The sequence below is a fragment of the Engraulis encrasicolus genome, chromosome 6 (assembly GCF_034702125.1).
Source record: "Engraulis encrasicolus isolate BLACKSEA-1 chromosome 6, IST_EnEncr_1.0, whole genome shotgun sequence".
Classification (NCBI taxonomy): domain Eukaryota; kingdom Metazoa; phylum Chordata; class Actinopteri; order Clupeiformes; family Engraulidae; genus Engraulis; species Engraulis encrasicolus.
Window position 1 is genome coordinate 27,609,820 of NC_085862.1, and position 27,388 is coordinate 27,637,207.

Genomic DNA, 27,388 nt, shown 5'->3' on the forward strand with positions numbered 1-27,388 from the left:
ATAGTTTGTAGTTCAATGGGACTCTAAGCTATTTTTGTAATGCCACAGTAAGCTCTATCATTGTGTTTTCTATGTTGTATGTGTGTTGGTAAACAAGCAACAAAGCTAACTTGATGGACTCAATGGACTCGATGGACTCAATTAATTGTCTTCTTGTTAGGTTGATCCAGGGAACACAGGGAGAGTAGGGCCAACAGAAGCAGCCCTATTTCTCAAGAAGTCTGGGCTGCCGGACATGACACTGGGGAAGGTGGGTGCTTTGAGAATAGTAGAAATAAGATATCAGTATAGCCTTATATAATAATAATAATAATTATAGTAATAATACTTTCCTTTTATATAGCACCTTTCAAAACACCTAAGGTCACTTAACATGGTATACAGTAGTGTGCGCGTGCGCGTAGGTGCATGTGCTTGTGGAACTAGCAGCCAAAGACCTCCAGGAAAAGATGTGTTTTGAGGTGTTAGTTAAACTTGGCCAGTGAAGGGGCATTTTGAATGTGGTTGGGAAGTTTGTGACAAAGGAATGGAATAGAAATATTAGCCTGGCATTGCCATATGTAAGCTCCTGTCGAAAACATTTTTCTTCCACGTTACGTAGGTTTTCTGGGAGGGTTTTAGTCTTGTTACCAGACAACCAGCCAATCAGCGAACGGGGAAGGGATGAATGGAGGGCTGGGCAATGACACACATTTCAAACTTCTACTGAATTCGGCCCTCACTACAGTGACTGTTATATGTCGTGACTCGTGACCAAATATTGGTGATTGGGTGAAATAAGACGCACTTTTTGTGTACTCCCCCCAGTAATCATTTTTCAATTGGCCGTTCAGGACCGTCTTTATGAATGACTTTAGTAAGAGGGTAACCGGCTAACCTTACATGTGTTGTTATTTGGAACGAAACTGACTTAGAAATTCTTTCTTAGATATGGGATTTAGCAGATCCGGATGGAAAAGGCTTCTTAGACAAACAGGTAAGAGTGAAATGAAATAAAGTGTGAATTCTGTTAAATGATTTTGCTTTTCTTGTCAGTCTTATTTTATTAGCATGTCATGAAATGATTTGGTTGTTCTTTTTTTTCTCTGTTGATTCAGGGATTTTATGTTGCGTTGAGGTTGGTAGCATGTGCACAAGGTGGCCAAGAAGTCAGCCTGTCCAGCCTCAACCTCACAGTTGCTCCGCCAAAATTTGTGAGTATTTATGACTCTTGTTGACGAGATGGAGGGAAAAAAAACCAACATATGAATAATGCTCAGTGTTTTTGTTAATTCTATACTGACTTAAATATGGTTGGAGATTGGTAGAGTTGTTATTCAAAAACTGATCAGTTGTTAAAGATCAGGCGTTTGGGATGACGGTGTGTTTTGTCTGTGGTGTGTTTCTCTGCTGTGTTTGCAGAAGGACTCGAGCAGTCCGTCTCTCAGTACAGTATCAGCTTCGAGTGAAATCCATTGGATTGTGAGGGTAAGCCTTTTCATTCGTTTGAAATCATTTAAAATGGTTGATGTGCTGGTGACTATACTAAGAAGCTGGTTCAGGAGTAAACCAGGTAAAGTTAAGAGGTCTTCTAATAGTGTTTTCAGGCAGACCAGAACGGAGCCTGTGGTGGTGCCTGCACCAGATACGTTCGGCACTAAAGTGCTTATCTGTGAACCGCCCGTGTTCATACCGGGCTCTATACTTTTTCTGCATATAACTGTGTAACCCGGATGAACCTGCTGACGGCCACGTTGTCGTCACGGTTCGCTGAGAAAAACCTAGTATTTTGCGGTTCGCATTGCGAACCAACTTTCCGGTTCTCGAACGCTAAAATATGTGGCATGAACACAGCGGCCGGTTCGCTATTAGGTGCGGGAACGGGCACCGGCACGGTTCTCAGTCGGCCTGAATGTGCCTAAATAGAAGAGCCTGGAGGCCTAATTTTCTTACTTCAGGCTCTTCTATTAGATGATTTACCTCTTAATTTACTCCTGAACCAGTTTCTTAGTAGAGGCCCCTGGTCTCCATTTCCCTTCACTGTCTGATTCGTCTTTTTCCTTTGTTTTTATCCACAGCCTGAAGAGAAGGGCAAGTTTGATGGCATATTCGAGAGCCTTGCACCAGTCAATGGACTTCTCTCTGGAGATAAAGTAAAGCCCGTTCTTATGAACTCAAAACTACCTCTGGATGTGCTGGGAAAGGTAAAGCGTCGTTACAATACATCAACTAGAAAAGCACCCAGAGTGTGCAGACCTCCGCCAAGGAAGTTCAGTTTGTTTTTAGACACATAGGATAATAGTGTGATGATGTGGTGTCATTTATGCAGGTTTATACACACCATTAGTGTGTTCAGATAAATAATCAATCAAGTTGTAACCAAATTATGGTTAAGGTTATGTCACACATAGGCTATCTACTGGAATTTGTGTGATTACGGTTCTATAGGCCCCAAATATAGAGTGATGAACGTCGACCAAAATGCAATAGCCTGCTTTTTGTAATGAAGGTCCTATATGAGAAATAGGACCTCTAGGCTACTGCTTGTTAACTGCTCTAAATATAGAGTGCTTTAACCCTATCCAGACCGGGCTTTTTTGGCATTCCTGGGACCGGGGGGGGGGTTCTTTTGACCCCCCCCTCATAACTTAGGAACCGAATGGCGTATGACCACCAAACTTGGAGGGGATGATCTTCAGCCATTAATCTCTGATTGACATAACTTTGGTGTCATTATTGGGTATTATGACGTCATTATGACATCATTTCCTGTTTTTATTGCCCCAATTGTCACCGAATTGTATTTTCCATCTTACTTGGGTAATGCACATCAATTTTACTTATTATGTGCATCAGACCACTTCAAATGTTCACAAGGGTTTCTGATGCTCATGGAAATGTAAAAAAATGTGAAAAATTACTTGACAAAATCACGTCGTAGATATGGCAAAGCGGCTTCGGTTTCATATAACATTGCCGCAAGCAGTCAGTCCTCAACAACAGGATACATTATTACCAAATTTGCAGGGCATGATCTACATAAGACACACAAGCAATGAGAAATAAAAAGAAGAAATAAAATTGAGGTGAAATGTGCATTGGTAACGATAAAAACAGCTATTTGATTATAAATGTGATGACGTCGTCAAATTAGCATACATTAGCATAAATTAGCATAAATTAATGATAATTTATTAAGCTAATATTATATTAGGTAGGCTAATGTTATGCTAATGTAATGGAATAACTATACCATAAGTAGTATGCAATAAGAAGGGTACACTGATGAGACTTAGATCAGTGATTTTTGGTCAGACGTACCTGTCAGAAAACCGTTGCCATGGCAACAACAAAAACGATAAACCTAATCTTTTGGTATCACATTGTAGCCAACTTCATTTTAGGAAAAGTCACCAAGTTTCGTAGTCATAGCTTAAGTCATTCAGGAGTTATACGACATCAAAGTTGGTGCGGGCACTTTTAGCCCCCCCCCCCCGGTCTGGATAGGGTTAAGCCTCATGAAAAATTAAAATCAAATATCGTCGTAAACCTAAACATCCCTCTCAGAATCATGGCGAATGTTTAGCGTACCAACCTTGTGCGCAAAAGGTAAAAATCAACCCGCTTTGAAAGCTTGCGATCACGCGCTAATAGAACCGTAGCCTAATTATTGAAGGGAATGTAATGATTTTGACCAACAAAACTGAAACAACCCCAGAAGTGTTAGGTTATTTTTTGCCTATGGTAGGCCTATATGCATCATTCTCATGGGCCACTGGTTGGTCTTGGCGCTGTCGGCTGAGAAGCGGCATTTCCTTCTTCGTATTCCTCATGTAAAATAGGCTAACTATTCGCTGTTGTTAATCAGTCCACGGGCATTGCTGTCGGGCTTTTTGGTCCATCTCGCAACTGTGGCGATGGTAGTACCTAATTAATTCGACAGCATTGTCAACCAAAATGATCTACGGTGGTCACTGTCCATCTCGCAACACTTCCACTTCACACATATTTTAGGCAGCGGTAATTAATTTCACAGGATTGTTTGTTAAAGGTACACTGTGCAGGAAATGGTCAAAAAAGGTACTGCAACTATGCTGCTCATTGAAACTGGGCTGCCTATTGCCAAATTTGAACTTTACATAAAAGTGTACTAAGTAATTAACAAATATTTTCTAGTATGGTCCAAGTACAGTCATTTTTGCAGCTAAAAATGGCTAATTTTGGAAATTAAAAATGACGGACCATGGAGAAGATCCCCCTTTTCATGTATGAAAAGTGCAATTTTTCCAGTCATAATGAATAGTTAGAATTTGATGGTGGTGATAAGTATTCATGAAAAGGTAACATTAGGGAATGGGATTCTGGAAATAAACAACTCAAAATCTCACACAGTGTCCCTTTAACTTCATCGAGGGTGTAGCCTGTAGACTGCCTGCTGATGAGCAACTTTTCAGGTTGATGGCACCGGTGTTGGAGCTGGCGTGAAAGTAGACACTCCCACCTTGTTCCTTACTGCTTAGAGTTGCGCAAGCACACCCGTGTGGAATATTCGCCAGTACTCGGCCATCATGCATGCTGTCGGGCTTTCTGATCCCTGCCCATCTCGCAAACAACTTGGGGTTAACTTTAAATGTAGCGAAGGGGATGTAATGACTTTTACCAGCATTATGAACGTACAGACTCATAAATTATTTTGGCAAAGGTAGCCAAATTAATTCGACAGCATTGTGAACCTAAGTCACAGTCCACAACAGCATTAACTTAAACGGTCACATATTCCATTTTTTTGACAACGTAATTAATTCGACAGCAGTGAACCTAAACAATCTGCGGGGGTGGTCACTGTCCATCTCGAAACAGCAATAATAACATATAGGCCTACACAATCACAAATTCCATATTTTTGGCAGTGGTGGTAATTCATTTGACAGGATTGTTTGCTGCCTGCGGATGAAGGCGGCAAAGGAGAGAGTCTCTCCCTGTTTCGGTAATTCATTGACAGGATTGTTTGCTGCCTGCGGATGAAGGCGGCAAAGGAGAGAGTCTCTCCCTGTTTCTTGTTGCGAAAGGCGCAGGCACGCCGGTGCTCAGTGATCACTGCGCGCACCTTGTGGCAGGCAGTGAAATAGCAGTGAACGAACAAACGAACACAGACAACACACACACACACACACACACACAAACCCAGGCGATCACATAACCTCCTTGGCGGAGGTAATTTTGAAAATATTGAAAAGTGATATGAAGAATACTTTACAAAAATGATTGAAATATATTTTATTGTTCATTAAGGTTTGGGACCTCAGTGACATTGACAAAGATGGACATTTGGACAGAGACGAATTTGCAGTGGTATGTACATATATTGTAAAGGGAACACTTTACAATAACCTCCCGCTAATTGGTTAACTAATTGTTAACTAATGGTAAGGTATTATAGTCCGGCGGATTAGACACACAAAAGGGCCTAATCGTGCACTTTTGAGTAAAAGCATGAAAATTGGTACACATATCCTTCTCGATATGCTGATTAATATTAGCGTTGGAGGCGTCGCGAAAAATGAAGAATTTTCAAGATGGCCGCCAAATCCAATATGGTGAACCCAAATTAATGAAACTACCTGACACTTTGTAGTAAAGGCCTGAAAATTGGTACACATGTCCTTCTTAATATGCTGATCAATGTTATCATTGGAGGCGCCGCGAAAAATGCTGTATTTTCAAGATGGCCGCCACGTCCAATATGGCCAACCCATATTAATGAAACTACCTCACACTTTGTTGTAAAAACATGAAAATGGGTGCCCAGTTACCTCTTTATATTCTGATTAATAAAATAAATGGAGGCATTGCAAGAAAGTTTAATTTTCAAAATGGCCGCCAAATCAAATCTGGCCAACCCATATTAATGAGACCATTGAATTTTAATTTAACACCCACTTTGTAGTAAAAGCATGAAAAATGGAACACATTTACCTCTTGATATGCTGATTAATATTTGAAATGGAGGCATAGCAGATAAAACCCGAATTTTCAAGATGGCCGCCAAATCAAATGAAGCCAAACCATATTAATTAATCCTCCAGGCACATTGTGGGATATACAGTACCTCTACCAGTTAGTGACGACTGCATAGGCCTTGTGTTTAATATGCCTCTCATAACTACAAATTCAAAAGGGTCAAGCTTTCAAGGTTGCTAGACAGAAAGTTCAATTGATTTGTCAATTCATGGACATGGTTAAGACATGGTTAAGAAAAGAAACCAATCATTAATTACTATAAAGTTTTCAAACAAACGGCAATCCTGTCCCATGCATGTTGTATGGGTATGTCTTGCCTGGTTAACACCAGTTGATCTCACAAGTGAGATACTCTGGAGGTTACATATGCAATTTCTCATAGGAAAGGTGTGGTTTAAAATTACCCATGGCCGTTAATTGGGTGTTACGAATGTTTCATTTGGCATATGCATAGCACAAAGCCAATCGTGTCAGTTGTATCTATTCAAACAAACTGCAGTCATTGCCTTTCCACCCCACCCCGCTCTCTGAATGGAGCCCAAGATGTGGTACCCTTGCTAAGGGATGGAATCCATGCTGTCTTTCAGATCAGAACGATTGCGCAAAGCAGCATGGGATTCCCCAGGCTGTGGTATATCCTATGGCCAACATCATTCAAACTGCCAATAATGCTTAATTAAAAGATACACACGAACTTTGAATGAACAGTGAATGGCACAGTTGGTGCAAAGTCAACTCAGGGTATGTAAATTTGAGTAACCTTGAGTGAAAGTTTACTTGTACAGTATTAGGATTCATTTTTTGGCTATAATAATGGTGTGCCAGATTTGGCTCATGGTTAACCCAAATTTCTGTATTTGTAGTTCAAGTTATGCAAACTATGCGTCATATGCAAGGTGAAGTTGATAAGATTTGATTTAATCCCCATGTTGAGGGGGGACAAGATTTTGTTTTGTTACTTACAGTACTTGAGTGATGGTTGTGCACACTTTATTGCGATGATAAATGTATCAAATCCATTGAAAATGTGACTAAAATATTTATTGACTCATCAAAGACTACAAATGTTATTATGTTTTTACTACAAGTACAGAAAAATGTATACTGAGATAGATACAGGATATTTTATGCCCATTTATGCATCTATGGGTTGCCCATATTTGATGTGGGGCCATCTTGAAAATTCTTTTTATTCTTTGATGATGTTAATACAATAAAAAGATACATGTGTTTTCATGCGTTCACGGCAAATTGTGCCCTGGTTTCAGTACTGTAACACAATATGTAACACTACATATTATTATATATATATAACATTGGTATTGATGTTTCGAAATTAGGCTATGTTAGGATCACTTTCAGAGTAATCTTTTTTAGGACTATTACTTGTGTGTGTCTGTGTGCGTGCACAAACTTTCTCACGTGAACCCTTATAGATTATTGTACACATCACTAAGTATACAGTATGTGTGCTGATTGCATGCTCCTGCTACAAAGTGCATGGTGGTTTCACTAATATGGGTCAAACATGTTTGATTTGTCTTGAAAATTCTGATATTTTTTTCATACCTCCATTCCTAATATTAATATTAATCTGCACATAAAGATGTAACTGTGTAGGCTACCAATTATCATGCTTTTACCACAAAGTGCCCGGTAGTTAATATGGGTTGGCCATATTGGATTTGACGGCCATTTAGAAAATTCTGTGTTTTTCACATCTAATATTAATCAGCTGAAAAAGAAGGAATTGTGTAACCATTTTCATGCTTTTACTACGTGCATAATGGATTCACTCATCTGCTATACAATTCCTGTTATATGGGTCGGCCATATTTCATTTGGTGGCCATTTTGAACATTTCAATTTTGGTTTTACGCAACAATTCCATTTCTAACATTAATAGGTACATCATAGAGTATGTATTTACCAAATTTGAGGCATTTATGACGCAGTGCATGATGGTTTCTCTCTAATATGGGTTGGCCATATTGGATTTGGCGGCCATCTTGAAAATACAGAATTTTTCGCGGCGCCTCCAACAATAACATTGATCAGCATATTAAGAAGGACATGTGTACCAATTTTCAGGTCTTTACTACAAAGTGTCAGGTAGTTTCGTTAATATGGGTTGGCCATATTGGATTTGGCGGCCATCTTGAAATTTCATAATTTTTCGTTACGCCTCCAATGCTAATATTAATCAGCATATCAAGAAGGATATATGTACCAATTTTCATGCTTTTACAACTACGTGTCAGGTAGTTTCATTAATTTGGGTTGGCCATATTGGATTTGGCGGCCATCTTGAAAATTCTTAATTTTTCGCGACGCCTCCAACGCTTATATTAATAAGCATAGGAAGAGGTATATGTGTACCAATTTTCATGCTTTTACTCAAAAGTGCATGATCAATTCACCAATCCGCTGGACTATTATGTCGCCCCGGAAATTGATGGGGGGTGGGGACATAAGCTCTGGTGCTTAATTGTGAGTAATAACCGTGATTGTGATTTTGATCTAAATAATCGTGATTATAATTTTTTCCATAATCGTGCAGCCCTAATTTATTATTGTCATTAGCAAATGTTTTGTAAGTGTTATCCAACTGATTTAATAATGATATATCAATACTTATAATAGTATTATAGATGCACAACAAACCATTAGTTAACCATTAGTTAACCATTTATGCGGAAGGTTACTGTGAAGTGTTACCGTATTAGATAGAATGCATATCAACCCTTTTATGTTAGCATGTCCAATTATGAGCCAGTAAGGCATTGCTTGATGTTCAGAGGCCAGTGCTATGAAAATGTGGGCTAAGTATAATGACGTTTATAATTTTATAATGACAAGTTTGGATGTAAAACAACTGGCCCATGCTATGTACGTATGCCACAGGCCATGCACCTTGTGTACCGCGCCCTGGAGAAGGAGCCCGTGCCCTCGGTCCTGCCCTCCTCGCTCATCCCGCCCTCCAAGAGGAAGAGGTCGGTGAGCTCCCTGTCGGGGTCGGGACCCCCGGGGTTGCCCGCCAGCCCCCCGCCGCCCAAAGACAGCCTCCGCTCCACCCCCTCCCACGGCAGCATGAACTCCCTCAACAGCGCCGGCAGCCTCTCGCCCAAACACACCCTCAAGTCCAGCTCACAGGTACTACAGTACACCAAGCCAAAGCAATGGTTGCAATGGGTCACTCAGTTCAGTTTTCTGGAAACATTTATTCAATGCACATTTTATGTATTTGTATGGTGATACAAGGTAGGGCACTCGTCTGCTACGTGGTCGACCCGACCCGGGTCCTTCCGTGGTCGACTGCCGGCCCTTCCCCGTCACACCTCCACAGTCCTGTCTGATAATATCCCCCCGCGCCGTGTATCCTTCTCAATGCCCCCCTAGAGCACCCAAACGCCCCCATGGGGGGCTATAGAGCCCCTGTTGAGAAATACTACTCTACACCAAACCGAAGCAGTGGTTGCAATGAGTCATTCAGTCCAGTTTGCTGGAAACATTTATCACACTGCACATTAATGTACTCCCAGGTGAAAAACCCATATACTTAAAGTGTACTTTTTTTGACCGTACTTAGTACAAAGTGTACTATTTTCAGCGATTTAAAGTGCGCTTCATTGCACTATTAGTGCGCTGAAGCACTACTAAAGCAGTACGTCAGCACACTTGCAGCACACTGAGGATGCTAAATTGGCACCGCTTTTGGACAACTTTAAGTGCACTACAAGCATACTTTTGAAAGTATGCTCCAAACACGCTTTTCATGCATTCGTATGGCATTAAGAGTGTGCTTGAGTACACTTCTATAACATTCTATTGTTACTAGAAGTTCAATAAAAGTATATTAACTTCATGCTTCTTTGGACTACATTGGAACATTTTAAGTCTGTAAAAAGTATATCATATGAAGTATTGTAAATATATAACAGGTATGCTTGAAGTGTATTTACAGTACACTCCCAAGTACATGAAATAATATAAATGTAATATTACAATCCATGCTGGTTCTCAGAGCTTGTACGTTACACACAACCACTGTCACAGTAGTTTTACAGTATGCATGCTTAGCATGAGTGACATTTACAATCATTGCATTGTTACAGAGATTTCAGGTACACATTTCACTTTCTTTCAATCTTGCTCCTCCTTCCTGCAATTGATCACATGGATTGATGATTAATGATGACACCATACTCATTGTTTGAACAATTAGTTCCAACTTACCTTCAACCAAGATACTGAGGGAAGTGTGAGCCTATATATACCAGAACATATACGTGACCATCATAATGATGGTGGGAACATGGTCATTTTTTGTGTACCACTTTAAATTTTAAAAACCCCTACAATAAACACAGAATATAACAATGAGTAATATTTTCATGCAAACCAAAAATATTCCTTCAGGATGAATGGCTTTCTGTTTGAGAAATTTACCTCCAAGAACTGCATTGCATGAAAGGACATGCATGATGGTGCATTATGGGTAAATGCACTTTGTATAAGTGTCACAGGGTGACAATTGAGGCCTAAGTGAACCGAAAACTAGGGGTCTTTCTCAAATGCTAGGCCAGTGTCCTTCCAAGTGTATGAGCCTACTTATTCACGCCCAGTGATTGGATACTTTTTGGTGAACTCTACAGAATATCCAATCACTGGGTGTGACTAATAAAGGGTATCCAATCACTGGGTGTGACTAATTAGGCTGATACACTTGGAAGGACACTGGCCTAGCATTTGAGAAAGACCCTAGATGTCATTCATTCCCAATGTAATGCACCTGGAGCATGATTAGGATAATGGAGCGCAGGTGAGGAGGATGGAGGTGATTGGTGCACGTGGGTTGGTGAGCAGAGTTTTAAACAGCAAGAAACTAGACTGTGAGGAGGAAGCCGCAAGGAGAGATGACTGCGAGAATGCCATCCTGAGGGGAGAGAGAGGCGAGAGTGGAGCGGCAAGATGGGAGACGTCGGACACCGGTAACCGGACAGAGCCAGGCGAAAGGGACGAGAAGTTGGACGAGAAGTTGGATGAGAAGTGGACGCGATCCTATGGATCAGAAGGCAAACTGGCAGCTCGGAGGAGAGCGCGACTGGCATAGTGCCCAGAAGTAGTCCGCAATCAGAGTGACGGCCAGGTGAACCTGCCTCGATGGAAAGGGGTGAGATGGACATGCACCCCACCGTGAAGATGAGTGACTCGTATTCGCCTGGTTACTGCGCGCCGTGAGTGCGCCGCTCTCTCTCTCTCGCTCTCGCTCTCGCTCTCTCTCGCTCTCGCTCTCTCTCTCTCTCTTTTCCTCTCGCTCGCACCCAAGACTGCTGAAGACCAACCAGCTATTCCGGGCCTACGCAGAAGAACTCCCATAGCTTCTCATCACCGCCAGCTGCTCCCGATTGAACGTGTGTGCCATGCCCCCGTTGCAGTGTAATTCACCTCGCAACCCCCGCACGGATGGACTTGGTGGCTGGACTGTCCAAGCATTCCATTGGAGACTTCAGACTTGGGCGTGGGTGGGTTCCCCCGTGGGTAATGGACAGAGACAACTAGGCCTACCCCTTTTGACTTTTAATCCAGTGGTGGTAAATAAATAAAACGAAAACTGGAACTTGTGTCTTGGTTTTTGGTGTTGTGCAGTGAACTCCCAGGGTAGTAGTATCAAAGTGGGCGCGGCCAGCAAACGCGCGCCCCACCTGTGACATAAGCACACTTTGAAGATTTTTGGGTGAAGTACAATCATGGTGCACTTAGAAAAAGTGTACTTGCAATATGTTAAAACGATTTACTTTAAAGCGCACTATAGAAAATCACACTTCAAAGACATTTGGGTGAAGTGTAATCATATTGCACTTTGAAAAAGTACAATTGCAATATGTTATTAAAAAATACACTTTTAGTAAGTTCACTATTAGAACACTATTAGTATATTCCTCTAAATACACTTTAGCCAAACATCTTCGAAGTCCACTTGAAGTATGGTTCGCTAAGTGTACTTTCTTTGAGAGCAACTTAATTACATCTAATTTTAAGTACACTTTAAATAAGCATATTGTAAACATACTTTTTCTTAGCACAAAAAGCACGAGTGCACTTTTAACATGCTAAGTACACTTCAGTCATGCTTTTATTGTACTAAATTGAACCACTTTTTCACCTGGGCTTGTATGGTGTCAATGAAGGCTTCTACGTTGATTGTGATGTTAATTTAAAGATGTAAATATTTGCGAGCAAAGTGTGAACTCAGAATTGTAATGCATGCACAGGTTATTGATGACACAAAATGTAACTGTCTATATCTATATAGTTAATATGTAGGTTATGTCTCTAAATCCCATTTTGCATACTTTTTGGATATTAATGATTATTTGTAAACAATGCAGATATTTTTATTCCCAACATGTAGCCATGCTGTGTCTGACGAGCTTTATTTGTTATATTGTTTACTTGACAGCAGCATACGTTGAACTGGGTGGTACCAGTAGCAGACAGGGGGCGCTATGACGACATCTTCTTGAAGACGGACTCTGACCTTGACGGCTTCGTCAGCGGCCTGGAGGTCAAAGACATCTTCATGCAGTCGGGGCTCCCTCAGGCCCTCCTGGCACATATATGGTGAGACTCTGAGTTGTATATAGAAGAAGTACTCGGTTACACTTTATTTTAATGGTTTTCTATTACAGTGGATCTAGGTATAGTGTAATAACCAGTGTAACATTATGTAATACCATGTAATACCAGTGTAACACCATGTACCAATTTTGTACTTACGTTTGTACATCTTACAAATGTACAAAACCCAACTCCGGTGAAGTTGGGACGTTTGGTAAACAGTGAATAAAATCAAAATGCTATCATTTTCAAAACATTCAATCTCATCATTAGATGGAGAATAGTGAAAAGACAACATATTAAGTGTTAAAACCGAGAAAAAATATTGTTTTGGGGGACATATGTACTCATTTCTAATTTGATAAATCCAACACGTCGCAAAAGAGTTGGGACGGGGACAATAAATGGCAGCAAATGTCGAGGAAGACTAAAAACAAAACAAAAGACAACACTTAACAGTTAAATACATTAACCGATGAGATGATTTTATATAAAAAACAGTGTTAATTCCTATCTTGGACATGATTTCACCAGCTTAAATGGTAGGTGTATTCCTTGTCATGTTTTGCAATGTTTTCCTTTCTGTAGTGCTTACAGTGTGACAGGTCTCGACCAAAAGCCCACCATTTTATCACCTGCTGGTCCTTATGATGGAGCCAAACTGTTAAAACATAGTAGAGAATGCAATTTGACCTTATTATGTGGCAGTAATCGAAGATCTCCCTTCTCCCTTCCCTTTTGGGCAGTATTTGTACAATATTGCTAGTGTGATATAACATGGTTCCAACATTGTGATATCATATTATGTATGAAGTATTGTAATTTTACCTTTAGAGTACTTCTACTTCTACCGTATACAACTCTTGTGAGACTGATGGGAGCACAACTGTTTCCAAAGAACAAAGAACAAACTGCTGTGTTTCTGATACTTTTTTATGCTTGCAGTGTCTCAACCCACTTTTGTGTTCCTCAGGAGCACTCTGCGCCCTGTTCTTTTGAACTGGTTTTGATAAGAGACAAGGAGTTACACAGTTTATGGTCATCTCTGTATTGAAATCTCTTCTGTCAGTTTGTACTTCGTGTCTGCTATCTCTAAATGTAACATGACTGTATGGAGATATTGTTTTTCTGAGGCAAGAAAGCATGAACTTGACAGTAGAAATCAACTTTGTCCATTTTCCATCCGATTCAATGTTCACTGCACACTTAACCACAAAGCCTAACCCGCAAGTGTTGTAATTCGATGCCCAATGGTACACTTGAAATCGGAGTAGACAGACACTCCAGTCATGCTCACTGTTCACTGATTTACCATGGTCTGTTAGTCTAGAGCAGTGGTGTCAAACTCAAAGTACCAAAATCAAAATCTAGAACGAAGACGCGAGCCAAAGTCAATCTGTATTTTTAAAAATGAACTTAAATTGGGCATACATGCACTTCATACTCAAAGTCAAATCTCACACATACTTTCACATCATACATAGTAGTTCAAATGTGTCTGCACATCCTGACACACCACATTTCATGTTCAAGTCTTGTTACTCTATAGGCCTACGTTAATGGTGTATGTGGGCCAATACACATTTGAAATGATCTCGCGGGCCGAATAAAATAGCTCTGCGAGCCAAATTTGTCCCCCCGGGCCTGAGTTTGACATCCCTGGTCTAGAGAGTAGAGCCCTACTGCAGGGACTAGAACTAGGCAGTCACGGGTAAGCGGTTAGTGTCCGACTTGTAGCCCAAAGGTTGCCAGTTCGACTCTTGACCCGCCAGGTTGGTGGAGGGAGTAATTAACCAGTGCTCTGCCCCATCGTCCTCTATGACTGAGATACCCTGAGTATGGTACCGTCCGTCCTGCCCCACTCCTCCCTTGGGATGCCATTGGGGGCTGCCCCCTTGCATGGGTGATGCATAAATGCAATTTTGTTGTGTGCAGTGTGCACTTGTGTGCTCTGGAGTACTGTGTCACAATGACAAGAGGAGTTGGAGTTTCCCAGGTGGGCTTTTGCTTTCACTTTCATTAAGAATAAGCTACACCCTCTGATAATCACAGAGCTGATATGAGAGAGAGAGAGAGAGAGAGAGAGAGAGAGAGAGAGAGAGAGAGAGAGAGAGAGAGAGAGAGAGAGAGAGAGAGAGAGAGAGAGAGAGAGAGAGTCATGATGCGCTCCTGTGGTTTGGCCACATCCAGCAAGCGAGCAGTAGGATCATGTTGTGGAGCAGATCACATGTGCACTGTGTGGCAGCCACCCCAGCTCACCTTGCAGAGTCCAACGTGGACACACGAGCACAGTGTCACTGACTCTCTGGTTACACACAAGCCTATGTGCAAATGCAGAGGCTAGAGATTGCTGATTCTCTGGCCAGACACTCTCATACTCTTGTGTCTACTCTCACACTCTTTTTGTCTCGCACACATTCATGTGTTCTCATGTGAAACTGAAGAGAAAACACAGACCAACACAGATGCAATTTTTTCTGTTATTCAATTGGTGTACAACCTAACCTTTTTGGTGGAGAGAGCCATAAACGGCATTTTAAAAAAAAACATTTTCATGAGAGCCATACCATTTTAAAAACACTGAATACAACCAAATTCATGTATTTCAATTCAGCCCAACAATTTAGAGAGTAGGCCTACTGTCAACTTATTGCTTTTATTGTATAAGTATAGGATTGGTAACTGTCAACTTCATTATGTGAAGGTCTGTGAAAATGTTGTATTTCTTAGATGTAATTTCCTGCATTTTAACACTTTTTAACCTCCCTTGTTCCGTTTCAACTCAATATGGAACCCGTAATTTTATCTATAAATACAGGACGATTCCATATTTCAAGGCAACCCTAGATAAGTAAGAGCCATATACAGTTCCCAAAAGAGCCACATGTGGCTCTAGAGTCATAGGTTCCTCATACCTGGTATACAACATATTAAGGGACAAACATATTGTTTGTGATGTACCATCTTGTGATGTCTGTTTTTATGTATTTTTTACGTGTTTTTTTTACATTCTGAGTCTGTAATAATTCAATTCAATTCAATTAAGGGACTAATCTTTTGATGTGAAACCTTCATGACCTCATCACATCTCACATACTCCTTTCTCCCACACACCTCCTCTACGTGTCTGTGTCCGCAGGGCTCTGGCCGACACTCGGCAGATGGGGAAGCTGACGCGAGAGCAGTTTGGCCTGGCCATGCACTTCATCCAGCAGAAAGTCAGTAAGGGCATCGACCCTCCGCAGGCGCTCTCTGCCGACATGATCCCGCCATCCGAGAGGAGCACCCCTGTACCGGTCTGTACCTGTCCCTTAACCAGGCTGGAGTGCGTTTCCCGACAGCGGCGTTGCTAACTAAGTTAGCGACTTACTTGCAATGCAATTTGCAATTGCTAACTAAGTTTGCGACTTAGTTGCAATGCAATTTCTCATTGGCAACCTACTAAGTTGCTAACTGGTTACTTAGTAACCATGCTTTCGAGAAACGTGGTCCTGCACATGATAACGCTGTGCGAAAGTGTCTTTATTGGGGTTTCACAATTTAACATGGGCAATAGGCATTTTCGTTTCTGTTGAAAGGACTGATTTGATCACGGAATTTTTATACGGGACTGTATTATTCAATGACAGCATCTCAATATCGAGGCATTGACACCTCTTGAATTCATTCTTAACAGGAAAGCATTTCTGACTGCACTATTATCTTTACTGATTAATAACCATCTCTCTGTTCTGTAGAATCTGTCTGGATACATGACACCTGTGGGATCAGAAATGGCCGCCCTTTCAGACATGCGGCGGGTAAGTTCATCTTATCAGTTAAAGTTGAATAAGCAGTTTTTAATTTCCTTTTGTCTAAATTGATAATGTCAAGGTTGTCAGTAAAACCCAAAAAATATGTCATAAATGTTAATTGAATGAAACCTTAATGAGATTTGAATTCCATTGATTTCTATTTATTTCTTTGCTTCATATCTTATTTTTGTGGCCATTCAAGCTCACAATTCCAGACAGATTCGACTTCTGATTCACTTTTTAAGTTGAGAATTTCATGTACCGGTACATTTTTACTGCGCTCATCCAGGTTATTGTCCTTAGACGTCCATGTATTGTCAGCAGTGTTTTGACATAGCATTTTAGCCTAAAACTCAATTATGAATTTCAGCGTTACGGCAATGATGTCTAATTAAAATGAGCTGAACATGACTTTAAGCGAAACCCTCTCTTTCCCTTTCTATCTTAATCTTCTTACCGCTGCTGATGGTTTGGGTTGTTTCACTGTTAGCATCCAGTATTGTTCAAGTCATGGGTATGTAAATTACGACTGAAAGGAGATGTATAAAATCAATTCAACAAAACGAGCAAATGCTTTCTGGGCCTGTTAGCCAAGAGGAGCCCCATTGTCTTTTTTTTCTGAAAAGCATTTGTGTCAAAAGATGAAAAATTCCAAGTTGTGGGTGCTCTGTGACCCCGGGGACATGTGTCCGTCCTCCTGTCTTCCACCCCGGTGGTGATGGAGTGAGAAGGGGAGGTGAAGACAGCTTTAACCCCGCGTGCTGTTGCTCTATTCTCTATCCCGTCTCCCATGTACTGGTGGCACTCACCCACCCACCCACATGTCCTGCTCATTATTACCTTACCCTCACTGTCTTTGTGTTTATTTTATTTCTTATTCTCTGTTTGGAAAATGGGCGGTGTGTGTACTGTATATATGTTTTGGTGCTGGGGAGAGTATTCCAAGAAGATGGGAATAACCAGGTTGAGTTAACCATGAGGTAGTGGTAAATAGGCTAATAAAAGAACTTGTTAAAACAAAAGAATATCCTCATATCCTTAACTAAATGGTGGTCAGGTTCATCACTTAACCATGGATGGTTTTCCAAGAATATGTTGAAGTGATAAGCCTGGCTGAGGTAACCAACAGAGAGTGGTTAACCCAATAATAGATGACCCGCTGGCATCATTAAGTAATGAAAATGAGGACTCTGGAGGGCTCTTCTATTAGATGATTTACCACTACCTCAAGGTCAACTTAACTTGGTTTTCTGCTGAACCAAGTATGCGTTTCTCGACAACATTGTTGCTAATTAAGTAACTAGGTGCAATTTCCCATTGTAAACCTAGCACGCAACGCTGCTTTCGAGAAACGGGGTCCAGTGTCCTGGAATGCCCTCCTGGGGCCAGTACTACAAAGCTGGTTCAGGAATAAACCAGGTGAAGTTAAGAGGTAAATCATCTAATAGAAGAGTCTGGAGTCTTCAAGATTCAAGATTCAAGATTCAAGATTAGTTTATTACGTCTTATTATAGGTTTGAAGCCTATAAAGAGTAAAAATTGTTGTGTTTTTCTTGTGTCCTCAAAAATATTTTAAAAATAAAAATAGAATAAAAAGAGGGGGGGGGGGGGGGGAAAAAAGTGCAAAGAAAGTGCCTTGTTGTCTTCAGCATGAATTCAGTAATCTTATTGCTTGGTGGAAGAAACTACTTTGGAGTCTGGTAGTATGAGATTTCAGGCTTCTGTACCGTTTCCCAGATGGTAACATAGTAAACAGTCCATGGTTGGGGTGACTAGGATCAGCCAAGATTTTCTTTGCCTTCCTGATGCTCCTTCCCTCAAATAGCTCCAGTATGGAGGGTAAGTCACAGCCGCATATATTCTGAGCTGTACGCACAACCCTCTGAAGAGCTCTCCTGTTGGCTTGAGAGCAGTTCCCATACCATGCAGTAATGGTCCCCGTCAGAATGCTCTCAATGGTGCCTCTGTAAAACGACCTCAGGATCTTGGGTCTCATCCCAAATTTTCTCAATCGTCTGAGGTGGTACAGACGTTGCTGGCTTTTTTTAACAATGCGCTGTGTGTGACTGTCCCAGGTGAGGTCCTCTGAGATGGTAACGCCAAGGTTCAGACTCCTCTATTAGATGATTTTCCTCTTAACTTCACCTAGTTTACTCCTGAACCAGCAATAGGCCCTTGGTGTTGGTATGTTGTCAAGGCTGTCTCCCCCATGCTAACTGTCTCTGTCCCCCATGCGCGTCCTCCCCAACAGGACAGCTCCAGCTCTGTGGGCTCGGGGGAATTCACCGGCATCAAGGAACTTGATGACATCAGCCAGGAGATAGCACAGCTACAGAGGTGGGTTTTCCATTGCCTGTGTGGGTGTGTTTTTATGTGTGCGTGTGCGTGTGCGTGGGTGTGTCTGTGTGTGTGTGTGTGTGTGTGTGTGTGTGTGTGTGTGTGTGTGTGTGTGTGTGTGTGTGTGTGTGTGTGTGTGTGTTGACACACAGAGAGATTTACTGTCAGGCCTCGGGGCCTTGTGCCTTAGGGCTTTGCGCCAGGGCAATAATGCAATAATGTCCCTCCATTAGATTACCAACCGGCACGCAGTTGGCTCTGCCTCCCCATGTACGAGTGTTTTATTGCTAGATAATTTTGTGTTTTCAAAGCATGAACACACTGCGTTGGAACATGCATATTGTTCTGTTTTCACAAGCTGATACACACACATTGCATTACAGTGCACGCACGCACGCACGCACGCACGCACGCACGCACGCACGCAGGCACGCAGGCACGCACGCACGCACGCACGCACGCACGCACGCACGCACGCACGCACGCACGCACGCACGCACGCACGCACAGACAGGAACTTTATTTTATTGATTTGGCCACTAGATGGCACTCAAGTTTCAGTTACTGTTTATTTCTAATACAGGGATGTAACAAGGCTGTTGACTTGCAGATGTTAGAAGGGAAGGTGTTCAATTGTATCACCAATTGGGAGGTTAACCTCCCAAACTAAAACAACACTATCAAAAAAGAACAACAAGAAAAAGGAATTTAAGTGTTCAGATGCCTCCTCCTGTCAATGTCATTATTTATTTACGTGTGATTTTATTTTGCTTGTGTTGCGTTGTGTTGCATTTGTTTGTTTTATGCCTATGCCTGTTTTGGCCTCAAAAGTGAGTGTGCTCCTCTAAAATTCTTATAGAGCGCTGGCATTAAATTTCCCACTTCAAAGGAAGAGACAGGTAACAGAAGAGATTTCTGATGGTGGTGGTGATGGTGGTAGTGTTGGATGAGGGCTTCACTGGTTGGTGGTGTTTACATGTCTCCGATCTCCTGTCCTCAACTCGCCACACCACCCCTTAAAACGAGAATTCTTGCCAATTTCAACATGCAGTTGTATTGTTCATGCTACCCTTGACTTGTCACTGAACGATGCTGCTACCTTTTTTTGTTGACTTTTCACTACCGGATGCTGAAGCGTTCTTTTTTGTTCTTCAGCGTAGCCTGCTAACTGTGGGCATGGGAGTGTGTCTTAACATGTTCCAAATATCATCCCAAAAAAGTTAGTGCTGCTGTGCTATATTAAGTGTCTGCTGATAGTGTATACCTTTCGGAATAATATTTGGATGAGGCTAAAATATTTCAAAAACTATGTAAACAAGCAATCCCTCCAGTTTGCGGGCCAGGACCTCAGAAAGGGCTGAACAGAAACAATGGCGGTTTCTTTGGGTACAGACAATTCAATGAAGAGTTCTGGAAGATGTCTTTAAGACTCTAATGATGGGGAAGAGTATGCGTTGATGCAGGCTATGTGTTTGTATGACCCACCAAGATGGATCCCCTCAACATATTTTGGATGAGATTAAGACGTTTCAAAAACTATGTAAACAAGCAATGCCCCCAGGTAGCAGGTTAGGACCTCAGCAAGGGCTGAAGGGAAAACAAAGTCTCGTCTTTGGGTACGGACAATTCAAGGTTCGCGTGAGCAATGCGACTGCATGTTGGAAGTGGCCTGAATTTTCCTTTTATTTGGTCTCCTGTGCAACTAAATCTGCCCACCTGTGGTCCTCTTGGCGCTCCTTGATGGTGTGTAATTTACGTTTATTTGATCAAATCTTTTGTTTTGTCATGACTTACTCCTCATGCTGCATCAGCACTCTCGCTTTTACACACTGGGAGACACTCAGGTAATGAGCATCTCATCTCCTCATCACGGATCACCTCACCTCACCTCACCTCACACTTTGGTTCCTCTCTTTTGTTTTGTTTTTTGCCGTTTTCATTTCTGTTTCTGTCTCTGTCTCTTCTTTTTCATTGGCTTTGGCTGTGTTTTTACATGTGTCTCTATGTGTGTGTGTGTGGGTGTGTGGAGGAGGCAAACGGTGGTAAATTTTGTTCATGTTTTTTGCAAACACAGAGTTGGAAGTGGTTGTTATTTGGCTGTTTCTCCTCTCAGAGAGAAGTACACTCTGGAGCAGGAGATCCGAGAGACGGAAGAGGCCATCCGGCATAAGACCACAGAGGTCCAGGTGAGAACAACACAGCCTAGCACAATAGTACACGGCATCTGCATTTGGGGCTTTGTGTGGCACAAAACATTACCCAGACTGATGTTGACTGTGAAGGTTTCTATGACCAAACACTCCATTGGAATATTGGAGATGAATATACAGGTCCTATGTAAGATTTTGTTACTAAAGGCCCTGTGCACTGTCATAGTATTGTGTAGTACTATGGTAGTAAAGTTGTTTTCAGTGACTATTACAACGTTCCAGTGGTGGAATGATAGTATGACAGAAGGAGTATTCCGTCCAGAAGAATTGTTTCAGAACTGTTTCAGGCCTTGAAATCGTGAGAATTTCATACAGACCGCACTAAGTTTGCCTCATGTGTGTATTTCACCATAGCGGATGATAGAGGGCAGATTTTTAACCGTCTTCGTCTTTCAGCCTCTTAACTTAAGTCAAAATGTTTTTACGTGGATTGCCCATGGTGTGTGAGTCCTTACCATTGAAACCTAGTGCATACTTCGACACAGACATGCTAACTTTTGAGCGCTTTGAAGCAGCATCTGAATGAAGAGTTTGTGGGTAAAAATAAAGAAGTAAAATGTATATGTGTGTGTGTGTCTCTCTCTCTCTCTCTCTCAGGAGATGCAGAATGACCTGGACCGTGAGACGTGCAGCCTACAGGAGCTGGAGTCCCAGAAGCAGGACGCCCAGGAGAGGCTGGAGGAGATGGACCAGCAGAAGGCCAAGCTGGAGGACATGCTCAACGACGTGCGGCACAAGTGCCAAGAGGAGAGCCAAATGGTGAGACTGAGACACACACACACACACACACACACACACACACACACACACACACACACACACACACACACACACACACACACACACACACACACACACACACACACACACACACACACACACACACACCCCTTGGGGTGTGCCAGAGATTTCAGGGGATGCACGGAATTTTGTTTGTGTTTAGGTTGTGACCAGAACTCGGCTTGCGACCATTATAACAAGGCCAAATCAAAGCCAACTTAATACATGTTTTGTTCCCCATGTAAAGGCAGATATTGATTAGTGTATCAAGCCAGAATCATTGTAATTAATCAGTGCGTATACACGTGTAGAGTTTTGGGTTGGAGGTGCGCTGCTTGTCTTTGGCTCAGGTTAAGGGGGTGCTTTAAGAAAAAAGGTTAAGAACCACTGCATTAGAGGACGTGCTCAAAATGTGAGGCACAAGTTCCTAGTTAATCTTGCAGAGTTGGGAAACTCTGAGTTGTTGAGTTTAAAAAAACAAATCATTTTCACTAAGAATGTTTTGTTTTGTGTCTTTTGGCAAATTGGCTGCTGTTATGTGTTAGAACATCCAATAAGTGATTCCAAAAAATGTCATTTATTACATCCTCCATGACAAATTGATCTCCTAAATATCCAAAGCAGCATCCCACCTGTGTGCTATCACTACACTCCTTTGACGTGAAACTGCGAAATTTGAACCCGGGTCCTGTTTTATTACCAATCTCCCACTTCCTCTCTTCTCCTCTGTGTGTCCTCCCTGGCACTCCTTAGTTTCTCCTCCTCTCACCTCACTGACACATGCTCACTCGTCTCCCATGGTGTGTATGTCTCTGTCCTCCTTTCTCCTTTCTTGTCCTCCCTCCCTCTTCCACTCCATCCTCTGTCCTTTAATCTCCTCTGTCTGTCTCACCTTGTTGACTCCTACATTGTCTCTCCTTCATTATGTCCTCATTATTGTCTTTCCCTTTCCCATCTTTTCCTTTCTTTCTGTCTCGTTTGTATGTGCAGTTCTTGTGTTTGAGCAGAGAGTTAGCTGGATGGAGTGGGTCTTTAATGATTCTCTCTGCTCTCCTATGGCTGCGCTGTACATATATGGAGTCCATGGAGGGAAGTGCTGTGCCTATAATCCTCTCTGCAGTCTTGATTATTCGTTGCAAAGACTTCCTTTCAGCCTGAGTGATGTTGCCATACCAGACAGTGATGCCTGTTGTGAGGATGCTCTCTACAAGTCCTCTGTAGGCCTGGGTAAGAGGGCGGTAGTTCAGTCCAGCCTTCCTAAGCATCCTAATAAAGTACAGCCTTTGCTGGGCTTTTTTCACGATGGATGTGGTGTTCAGACTCCAGCTCAGGTTTGATGTTACTTGCATGCCTAGGAATTTATGACTTTCAGCCCTCACCACCTCTGTCCCTTTAATGTGCAGAGGCTGTAGGGGAGGAGGATGTTTTCTAAAGTCCACTATAATTTCCCTCGTCTTGTCTGTGTTGAGGATGAGGTCGTTTGTCTCCCCATAGTCAAGTAATTAAGGCCATAAACAGAGGGGTGTTAGAGGCTTCACTGCCACGGGCGCTCAAAGTAAAGTACCAAACAAGGAAGTTGAAAGGTCTCCTGGTCTCTTTAATTTCCCCCTGGGATCAATAAATGATACTCTACTCGCTACTCTACTCTTTGAGCTCACCAGCAAACAAATTTCATAAACATTCGCAAGGATTGTGTGTGGTGGTGGTAGGGGGACTGGCCGTAGACTAAATGGGTAATATAAAGTGTGTGTGTGTGTGTGTGTGTGTGTGTGTGTGTGTGTGTGTGTGTGTGTGTGTGTGTGTGTGTGTGTGTGTGTGTGTGTGTGTGTGTGTGTGTGTGTGTGTGTGTGTGTGTGTGTGTGTGTGTGTGTAGATTTCGTCGCTGCAGACCCAGATCCACTCGCAGGAGTCGGACCTGCAGAGCCAGGAGGAGGAGCTGGACCGGGCGAAGGCGGAGCTGGGCCGGCTGCAGCAGGAGGAGGGCCAGCTGGAGCAGAGCTTGCAGGCCGGCAAGCTGCAACTGGAGACCATCATCAAGTCCCTCAAGGCCACGCAGGACGAGATCAACCAGGTGAGCAACTTGACCCTGCCATGGCCTAACATAGGACACTGGGTTACTACGCTGGCGACCCGGGTTCGAGGGCTAGGGACTCGGCCTTGGGATTGGATGTTTGCAAGTTCGAATTCCCTACTGAGCTTTACTCCCTTTAGCAAGGCACCTCACCACCCTCACATTGCTCCACACAGTAACCAATGTTCAGTAATGTATAACTATATATCGCTTTGGATAAAAGTCTCAGCCAAGTGTAATTTTAGGAGACGCCTGACACTCACACCCTCACTCCACCACTCCCTTAAGCTGCTCAGGAGTGGAAGGAAGTCTAGGACGGAATATAAAAATGGCAAAAAAAAAATAAAAAAAATCCGGCATTATGCAGATGAAGGGGTGGAGATGGGATGATGAATCCAGGTAGAATTGGGTCAGATGAAATGAAGCAGGTGAGGGACACCAACGCTCACAGTAGCCGCCCCAGACACAGACACCCCAGACGCAGCCGCCCCAGACGCAGCCCAGGAGTGGAAGAGAAATCTGGGACGGGTTGTAAAACAACTTAACTGCTTGCTGACGGAAAAAATTGTGCATTATGCAGATTAATAGATGGAATTGGAATTTGGCTTGTGTGATGAGTCCAGGTAGATTTGGGAATTGGCTGTCGCGGTGAATCTCGACACGCTGTCTGGTGTATACGGATGGGAGTTCCCATGCTTCAGAAAGCAACACTCCTCACACATGGGTTGGTAATCAACAACAATCGCACATGCCGAAAAATATCATGGCAGGAATCAGAGAGAGAGAAAGAGGCATTCATTGAGCCGTATGTTAGCAGTATGTAACAGCATGTTATATAATGCACTTTATATGATTGTTGAGTGTTGGGTAGTTACAGTGTACATATGTAATGTATGTGGATACACTAAAAAAAGATCCTGTTACATACACGTTACTCAGAACTAGAGGTCGACCGATACGGGTTTGTTAATGGCCGACGCGATACCGATTTTTTTTTTCATCACCCTTGGCCGATACCTGATATTTGGGGCCTATACGGGTAAAAAAAAAAAGTAAAAATAATGACAAATATTCCAGGTCTCAAGTTAAAAATAAACATTTATTTAACATTATCAATTTGAGGTAGAACTTGTAACATTTAAACACCCACTTTAACAATCAAGTAATACAAAAATAAAGTGTCTTGGTGCTTTTAAAAAACCTGAATATAATAAAATAATAAATATTGCGTATCGGCCAAAATCACACATGTAGCGGCTGATACCGATACACTTAAAAAAAACGCAAATATCGGCAGATATATCGGTCTATCCTTACTCAGAACTCTTCTAATAAAGATTAAATCTTCTAATGAAGATGTGTATCCACCACAGGGTAGAGTGCAGGGTAGGAGAGCGCTTGTTGCAGATTCTGCCCAGTAGGGTGTGTCATTACAGCATGTCAAGTCAAGTCGGCTTTATTGTGAATTTCTTTACATGTGCTGGTCAGATAATTAATTGAAATTACCTTTCTTACTTTCTCGTGCAGACATAGACATACACTTTAGGTATGGACATAGACAGTTAGACATAGACAGTACACAAACATTACACCTAGGGTACCTATACGAATACACATACATACAGCATGGTCTCTTCTCTGTATTGCACACTCAGTCGGGCACACTGTGCTGCTGCCTACGTTTATCACATGAAATGATGTCTCAGAGCTCACACCTTTACCACATAAGGAGCCCAGATGACTCACATGGGCCATGTCAAGTCCTCAAACCGTGAGACTGTTAGCTTTACAGATCTTGTGAAGATTGATATTATTTTCTTGGTAAAAAAGACATGGGGAAGATGAAATCAGGTGTATGTACTGTACCTGATGTTCTATGTGAGTCTGGAAGAGGATAGTGCATGAGCACTGACTCCTTTTCTTGAACAAGGTCTGACCTGACTGCTGCTGGAAAAAAATGGTTCATGCTAAATTTGCAATAAAACTTCAAATAGCTAAAGGCTTAATCTTGGAGCAAAGCCCTTCTCCTATGCTCTTTGATTAAAACAGAGTCTACACAAAGAGCTTTGTGTAAATAATTTCTACGACGTTTGCTTTTATCACAAGAGGGATTCATATTTTTTGTAGCAAATTGGGTGATCAAATGTCACTTTTCAACTCAGGATCTAGGTTGAGTCTGTGAATAAAGTTAAAGGTGCACTGCGTAGGATGGTGACCAGAGTTGGTATTACAATTGATGCTGCTCATTGAAATTTTGCTGCCTACTGCCAAATGTGTCTTTTTAGGAATATTTACTAAATTATAAACGAATATTTACTAGTATGACCAAAGTACAGTAAGTTTTGCAGCTAAAACAATCTACATCTGGAAACTGGTGGACAAAATGTGCAATTTCCCAGTCATAATAAATACTAAGTAATAATAAATACTAACATTTGAAGGTGATGGTAAGTATTTGTGAAAAAAGTAACATTTGTAAACAGGCAGCATGAATTCTGGAAAGAAACTACTGAAAATATTGCACCTTGTGCACCTTTACGTAATCAAAATCAACATCACATAAGAGGGTGTCTGTTGTGTAGACTGTACAGCATGATCATGAAGTGTTAGTAAGCCTGCAAACGATGCACCCATGTGTGACGTTAGGCCTCTCCAGACAGATGCATAAACTTCACACATTCAAGATAAGGTTGTTTTCAACATAATGTCACCCTTGAAAAAAAATAGAAGCTAAAAAAAATGCCGTTCATTTATTTATTAGTGCATGAATTATTTTTTGACACGATTATATTTTGTTTATCTGTAAAACATTCATGTTTATCAGCGTGGCAAAAGCCAGATAGAGTGCAATTATGTGGGCGCACGTTTCTATCAAACTTTCTCACGTTTGAGCGCCCCACGCCCTTCCTGTTCTTTGGGTGGGGTGCCTACTGGCAGTTTCTGTATTAGACCATCTGAAGTGGTGCTTCTGCACTTCAGGCACGCTTTCTTGCACAAGTGAGAGACTGTTCACAAACCACGCGAAAGGAGAAGAAGAAGAAGGGAAAAAAGCCAGCTCACATTAACATGTGTACTAATCGTATAACAAGATGACACAGCAAGGTGGTATAACCTTCAGAAAGACGGCTGACAGCTTTTCCCAGCTGGTTCTCTGTATAGTCGTTCTCACATGGACTGCATCACTTAAGGACATGCTGCCTTTTTGCATTAGGAAAAAGATATGTTTGATATACATCACAACTTCCTACCGTACACACACCTACGCATTTTCCTTTCTCAAAGTTTGTGAGAGCGGAAGGCCCGTTAAGTGTGAAAGTGTTGGGTACTCGGGTTGAGTACATACCTCATATCTTTAACACAGTCAGACCTTCCAGTCACCTCTGCCTTCAGATAAAAAAGCTCTTTTTTTGCTTGCTTTGACATGATAATCTCAAAACAGCCATGGGTATGCTGTCCCTACGCTGCCCTTTAAATTTAAGGAAAGGCATGGAAAAAATCGTACAAATTGTATCCTTGAAGCCAAATTTTGTGATTGGGCTATGTTGGTTGGATGCATGTTATGGGTAGCATCTACT

At 42.0% G+C, this 27,388-nt stretch overlaps 1 protein-coding gene across 7 annotated transcripts in view; it reads left to right on the forward strand.

Moving 5' to 3' along the window:
* The window catches only part of eps15l1a (epidermal growth factor receptor pathway substrate 15-like 1a), a 67,011-nt gene that overhangs the window by 3,892 nt on the left and 35,731 nt on the right, over nucleotides 1-27,388 (forward strand). For 6 of the 7 annotated variants that reach the window (XM_063201132.1, XM_063201135.1, XM_063201138.1 and 3 more), the window contains exons 3-16: nucleotides 161-250; nucleotides 929-976; nucleotides 1,098-1,193; nucleotides 1,402-1,467; nucleotides 2,058-2,183; nucleotides 5,272-5,331; nucleotides 8,905-9,153; nucleotides 12,464-12,624; nucleotides 15,761-15,917; nucleotides 16,359-16,421; nucleotides 18,667-18,752; nucleotides 20,866-20,938; nucleotides 21,560-21,721; nucleotides 23,616-23,813. In XM_063201132.1, the coding sequence (XP_063057202.1) occupies nucleotides 161-250; nucleotides 929-976; nucleotides 1,098-1,193; nucleotides 1,402-1,467; nucleotides 2,058-2,183; nucleotides 5,272-5,331; nucleotides 8,905-9,153; nucleotides 12,464-12,624; nucleotides 15,761-15,917; nucleotides 16,359-16,421; nucleotides 18,667-18,752; nucleotides 20,866-20,938; nucleotides 21,560-21,721; nucleotides 23,616-23,813 (1,635 nt within the window). The remainder of the gene's footprint in view (nucleotides 1-160; nucleotides 251-928; nucleotides 977-1,097; nucleotides 1,194-1,401; nucleotides 1,468-2,057; nucleotides 2,184-5,271; nucleotides 5,332-8,904; nucleotides 9,154-12,463; nucleotides 12,625-15,760; nucleotides 15,918-16,358; nucleotides 16,422-18,666; nucleotides 18,753-20,865; nucleotides 20,939-21,559; nucleotides 21,722-23,615; nucleotides 23,814-27,388) is intronic. The other variant, XM_063201136.1, reaches the window with a different exon arrangement.